Source organism: Lipotes vexillifer, unplaced genomic scaffold, assembly GCF_000442215.2.
Source record: "Lipotes vexillifer unplaced genomic scaffold, Lipotes_vexillifer_v1.1 scaffold2700, whole genome shotgun sequence".
Taxonomy (NCBI): domain Eukaryota; kingdom Metazoa; phylum Chordata; class Mammalia; order Artiodactyla; family Lipotidae; genus Lipotes; species Lipotes vexillifer.
The window spans coordinates 219,796-226,319 of NW_006773303.1; the positions used below are offsets into that span (position 1 = coordinate 219,796).

The 6,524-nt window shown below is 43.5% G+C and overlaps 1 protein-coding gene and 1 non-coding gene across 2 annotated transcripts in view; one reads left to right on the forward strand and one right to left on the reverse strand.

The window, feature by feature from the left end:
* Positions 1 to 1,355: 1,355 nt before the first annotated feature.
* Positions 1,356 to 6,524, reverse strand: part of EIF4B (eukaryotic translation initiation factor 4B) — a 25,830-nt gene continuing 20,661 nt past the window's right edge. The window contains exons 9-15 of the mRNA XM_007448275.1: positions 5,722 to 5,950; positions 4,241 to 4,338; positions 3,206 to 3,419; positions 2,618 to 2,673; positions 1,935 to 2,040; positions 1,594 to 1,663; positions 1,356 to 1,460 (exon numbers count right to left, since the gene is read on the reverse strand). Coding sequence (XP_007448337.1) covers positions 1,356 to 1,460; positions 1,594 to 1,663; positions 1,935 to 2,040; positions 2,618 to 2,673; positions 3,206 to 3,419; positions 4,241 to 4,338; positions 5,722 to 5,950 — 878 coding nt within the window. The remainder of the gene's footprint in view (positions 1,461 to 1,593; positions 1,664 to 1,934; positions 2,041 to 2,617; positions 2,674 to 3,205; positions 3,420 to 4,240; positions 4,339 to 5,721; positions 5,951 to 6,524) is intronic.
* Positions 5,479 to 5,551, forward strand: TRNAG-CCC (transfer RNA glycine (anticodon CCC)). The gene has a single exon. It is a non-coding gene; the product is annotated as a tRNA-Gly (tRNA).

Sequence of the window (6,524 nt, forward strand, 5' to 3'; positions counted from 1 at the left end):
CCATCTGTTGAGCTGACAGTACCAAGGTGCACATAAAAGCAGGCAAGTAAAGCTACTGTGTTGCAAGAGAAGCCAGGACCTTGTGAAATTGTTCTTCTCCATTATCATTTATTCTCTCAAGGGGATGCTAAAAAAACAGAACCAAAAAAACCACACATTGGTCTAGGCCACATTATAAATCCAAACATTGGTGTGGGATTTCACTTGGAGAGAAGGAAACTTTTGTTTTTTAAAAAGCCCCTCAAACCCCAATCAAGGTTGTAAGAAAGGCTCCCAATTTAATCACCCTCGCTCACCACCTAAGACTGGTAATTCTAAAGTTTTCTGAGGCGTAAAAGGGGTCAAAGCAGCAGGAACACGAATGGCTGGAGGGAAGGAGTGTCAAAGCATGAAGGAGGCAAGATTTGCTTGAGAAAAAGCAGTGATGATTCCTCAGTGGACAGCTCCCAGGGGCTCTAGAGGATGCTTAGGAGGTCAAGTATGTGACTTAAGCAGAAGCTGCCTGTAGGAAGCTTAACAGGAAAGAGTAGCATGAGGAACATAAGATGATGACAAGAGTCTAAATTTTTAAAGCTCCAAGATTTCAACAGAATGTGGATATATTTGAACTTTCAAAAGGGATAGTGTCTAAGAAAGGGTGAAACCAGGACACATAAAAGACCTGGGAATTCCCACACCCCTAAGTGCTTCCTGCTCCAGGAGGTAAACGATTATGTGCTTACTGGAGGTCATACCATTTTCCCTGTTACTGGTGCAAAATAATTCATCAAATCCCCAAGCTTCTTTTCAAATCACGATTTCCCCATTTACTTTGGTCACCAAATAGTCCTATTCTTCAGTGGCCTGTAGACTCACTACCACCTACCCCCCTGGGGGGCACGAATGAAGGAACTCCCCCTTAGGCTGGCCCCAGTAACTCAGAATTAAATGAGAGGTGGGGCTGGCAGCCTCCTGGAGACTAAAACAACATCAGAGACTAAACCTACCTTGCCAAGAATGGAGAATTTATTCAGATACTGTTTGCTAATTCATGTATGCCACAACAGGATAAGAATTAAAGGTAGAAACCTCACACTCTTCCTTATACCTGCCTACTGCCCAACTAGATTCCAGACACTGCATCACTATCACTGCCATCTTGCTAAACGGAGGCCCCTAGGCACTAATCACACAGGCAACTGCACGTGTCATAAAAATGCACCACAACTTTAAACTTACAGCATTAAAAGCTGTACGTCTCTCTCTGGCTACACTGGTGATATAAGGTATAGTGACTTTTTTAAATGTCTGCAATAAGAAAAATTGCTATGGAACTTGTAAGTAACACAACCTTCATTAGTGAAAAGAAAATTTCTTTAAAAATGTAATATCAGTGGAAATTTAGCGGTGTAATCTTCTCCCTCATTTTCATCTTCACCGTCAACGGCAAGAGCAGCATACTTGCTTGCAGAACTGAACTTCTGTAATAGACAAGATCGATAAGAACAAGCAGCAATGCCTATTTCCAACCACTCTGTTTGCAGGCCCAAATGTACAGGGTTTCAATGGCAAAAGCAAGCTACAAGAAGTTGAGGGCAAGTCTTTGACACTCACAGAGGCTGGATCTTCAGCTTTCTTTGGCTCAGGTGCAGATCTGGAGTCTTGATCCTTTTTGCCATCTTTCCTGCAGAGACACGAACAGCTTTAGGAGAGGACTCTCCCAACACTCACAAGCAGTTCTGAGGTACTGAAGAGGCACCTCTAATCAACAGTTCTGGCTATCTGGACATTTTGTAATCTAGATTCTCAGAATTCTGACTGACTATATTGGTTGACTTTAATGGGTTCACAGTGGGAGATCTGGCAAGGCTTGGAGAACCAAGAACTTTCTCATACAAAGACACAGGTATCCAGCATCAGACCAAAGATTACAAATGAGGAGGGAACACACGTACCTATCTGACTCCTTCCAGAGGTCTTTGTTCCCTCCATCTCCTGGACCACGGCTGGAATTTCCACTTTGGCCTTTTGGGGCACTCACCCCATCTACTTTATTTTCATCTGCTTGAGTGGAGACACAAAAATAAATGGAAGTCAGTAAAATAGACACTCTTCCTCTCCCAGGTTTCCCTTAACCTGAAGAGAAATGTGCCCATATATACTGAGGGAGATGAAAACTAACCCCAATCCAGATTTCCTTCCTAAGCCCTTCTTCCCTTCTATTATCAGACACAGACACACACACACCGCAAACAAGATCCGCTAAAAAAATTCCACCGTGGGGTTATGCCATCATAAAAAGCAAAGTGGAAATAAGGACTATGATGCTGTGTAGTGACCTTGGCCTTGCAGATGGCAACATTTCTAATCTGGACTGAGCATGTCAATTTCCTTCCGATTCTTTTTTTTTCCCCTTTCAAAGAAATGTTCTACCAGGAAAGGGCAGGGCTCTATGTTTTCTCCAAAGAGGCCACTCCTGCCCTCTACTGGAAAGAAAAGGCAGACAATCAAAGAACCTTTATCACAAAAAAATGGGTGCAAAATACAATGATATTCAGTATTTTGTGACTCCTCTAATGGGGACTTTTTTATTTAGGCCTCTATCTGGGCGAATAACCTACTCCCCTCTTGGCCTTACCTTTCCTTACTGGTCCTTCCTCAGATGGTTGAGCTGGAACTACTTTCCCTCCACCACTAGAAGGAAAACATGTAATCACATCCATCAGCTATCTTAGGGAAGGAACAGATAAGAAACTTCTACTTCAAGTGAAGTTTTACAGAGAACCAAAAATACATACTTAATGCCGTGAAACATTAAAATATGGGAAAGCAACAATGAAAGCCATTATGTGAACTTGACCAAATGTCGTGTCCTTTAGAATTATCATAGTCATGCTAGGTTAATCTTATCCCTCTACTTTACAAATGAGAATACTAAAACTTAGGGAAGTGATGTGACCCCAAGGCTGTACTGCCAGAATGTGGCATTGGCGGGTTTCGATTTATAGTGTGTGCAGATTGAGAAACCAAAGTGATGTTAACCAGCTATCAAAACTCCAGAAAACTGAACCACCGGCACACCACAGAATTTGAACTATGACAGCAAAGATGGCAGAACTTATCAGATGCCATAAGGCCAGTACCCCACAGGGCACCTTCCACCAATGATAGCACAGCACTGAAGAGTCTATAGCCAACCAACTGCTATGTTTCCAAGCTGACTCACCTTGTAGGGGACTGCTGCTCTGTGTCTGAGCTCTGAGATCGAGCAGGAGGGTTAGAACTTCGCTTCACCCAAGCATTCTCCTTTGGTGGAGGGGCTGGCATTACCTTTAGAGGCTGTTCAGGTTTGGGAGGCTTAGAAGTTGGAGACTGACAGTCTTCCTCTTTATTGGGTGTTTCATTTTCTAGAGACTTCTCACTCTCTCTCCTTCGTGCATCTGTGAAGTCAGAATGGGAAGGTCAAAGCATCAGGAGAAAAGGGCTTATTGGACAACAATCTATTAAGACCTCAACAGAGTGGCAAACGGTCCACATCTGAGTTTACTGCTGTTCATCGTTATTCTTTTTTTTTTTGTGGTACGCGGGCCTCTCACAGTTGTGGCCTCTCCCGCTGCGGAGCACAGGCTCCGGACGCGGAGGCTCAGCGGCCATGGCTCACGGGCCTAGCCGCTCCGCGACATGTGGGATCTTCCCGGACCGGGGCACAAACCCGTGTCCCCTGCATCGGCAGGCGGACTCTCAACCACTGCGCCACCAGGGAAGCCCCTCTATCATTATTTTTAAATACAGACCTGAATTTGATTCCCAATAGATACAATTATCCCCAAACTGGTTTCCAAATGTCCTCTGGCGAAAATGTTTTACTGATGCAAGAGAAATAGGAAAAATAATGACACTCCAAGGACAGCTATCTGACCTCTCCTAGGAAGAATTCTTTATTTTAGGATTATCATCTTTCTGTATTCTCCATGTTAGAACGTTGGTACTTGAAGAAGGATACATATATGTATGTGAAGGGGACCTACAATGAAATTGTAAACTCGAGGAACCACTGATCAACTTCCACATAGAGGCTCAATGCACATATGCACACACACCCATAACAAAAGTCTCTTCTGGTACACATTTCTCAGACTTTTCAAAGCAGATGTGAAAGTCAGATCAATCTATGCTAATACTCCAAAATCTCTGCATAATTTGGTTATGGATAGGTTATGGAAAAGGGCAATAATGAGATACCCACCCTGGTCTGACTTACTTCTGCCAGATGTGGATGAGGTCCCCGTTTGTGATGACTCACTTCCTGTCCTCGATCGTTCCCGTTCCTGAGTTTCTTCACTTCGCCAGCTTGGGTGTCTGTATAAAAGAGATTTGACAAAACACATCATGTCCAGCTCAGTGAAGGCCACCTTGGACCCATGCCGACCCCTCAGGAACTATCGCTTACTAATATTTTATCGTGCTGGCTTTATTTATGTGTGGGTGCATGCACCTGTCTCTTTTGCTCAAACCACTTGAAAGCGGCAGACATTAACATTCTTTGGTTCTAAATACAGGTATCCCCTGCTTTTCCAAAGTTTCCTTTATGCCACTTCACTTTTACAGAAAGATCCATATATGCTGCTGCTAACCGAAAGAAATCCAAAGAGGATTTCTGCTTTTACAAAAAAAGACGAAAAGCGAAAATAGCATTCAGCGACTGTTTTGCAGCAAAAGTCATATTACCTGTTAGCAAGATGTGTCCTAAAATAACTGCTTCTTCACTTTACACCATTTTGCTTGTAAGAGGTTCTGTAGGAATGCTCTACTTTTGGACAGCAGGACAAGTGCCTCAGCAAGTGTCAGCTAGGGTTAAGAACATTCCCCTACATAACCTATGACTCTGCCCTCCCTTAGTGGTAACACAATTCCGCAAATTGCTCAAAATCAGGCCTAGCTTTTCAGCGTATTATAGGAGGTGTCTACCCTATTGGATGTCATGCCACCTTTTTAATAATAAACACTCCTTTACACTATCCTGAAATAACAGATAATATAACCAACATACACACAAATAAAAATAACTGGAAAATAATTTACAGCCTACACTTAGTATCAGTGAAAACATTTTGTCTACTCCATCCCTAATAACTTGAAAAGAGGTAAATCCATTCACCTCACTATGGTGGAGTTTTACTCTACACAATAAAGCAGGGTTTGGCAAATTTTTTCTTAAAGGGCCAGATAAACTTTATTTATAAAAACAGGTACAGGCCACAATTTGCAGACTCTTGTATTAAAGTACCACCAGGGCCCAGAAGGCCTTTTGAAAATCATGAGGCATAAACAACAACTCTTCATTGGGTAAAGAAACTTTCCCACACGCTGCAGACCACCTAGTAGCCCCACCCCCCCCACACTAATGCTAGGAAGTGACAACCAGTAACACCCACATGAATTTCCCAAGTGCCCCCTGGGGATGTAAGCCCCCCATTAAGAATCACTGGATTGGGGACTCCCCTGGTGGTCCAGTGGCTAAGACTCTGCACTCCCAATGCAGGGGGCCCAGGTTCCATCCCTGGTCAGGGAATTCAATCCCATATGCCACGAATAAGAGTTTGTGTGCTGCAACTAAGACCCGGCACAGCCAAATAAGTAAAATAAATAAATGTTAAAATACTCAGGATTAAAAAAAAAAAAAAAAAAAAAAAAAAAAAAAACAACTCACAGGCTGAGATCCGTAATACAAGACCACCTCACCTCTCCCGAGGCCGTCGTTCTAGTTTTGGCTCATCCAGCTGACGCTGCAGTTTCTCCTGTTCCTTCTGTAGCCGCTCTTCTACTTCTCGTTCTCTAGCAGCTGTGTCAACAGGCTTTGCCCCTCCAAAGATAGAGGCTGCTCGACTGGACTGGGACGTGCTAGCAGAGGAATCATCTTCCTTAGGAGTACTCCGAGGCTTTAGGTTCAGTTTGGGTCTTTGGGGGGGACCTAAGTTAAATGAAACTCTAAGTAATAGCTTTTGAAAATCATCAGAAGCCGATAGCTGAAAGCCAGATTTCCAGACACACCTCTTACGAAATGCTTTCTGGGATTCAGATTAGTGAGTGGCCTAGCCAATCCAGCAAAGGTAAAAAGGGAGATCATTTAAAAATGGGTGGCCCAAAGAACCAAGTCCAATTAATCTTTCCACTACAACATCCATGATGCAGTACCAGCCTGAGGGAAAAACTAAAAACAGTAAAAATTTCAATGGTAAATTAAGCATTTATCATGATTACTATTATCTGGGGGAAATTTTTTGACTATGATAAGATATTGGATGAAAAGTATCTTGTTAAAAAATGTGGTCTGAGGGGCTTCCCGGTGGTGCAGTGGTTGAGAGTCCACCTGCCAATACCGGGGACACTGGTTCGTGCCCCAGTCCAGGAAGATCCCACATGCCGCGAAGCAGATGGGCCCGTGAGCCATGCCCCCTGAGCCTGCACGTCTGGAGCCTGTGCTCTGCAACGGGAGAGGCCACAACAGGGAGAGGCCCGCGTACTGCAAAAAAAAAAAAAAAAAA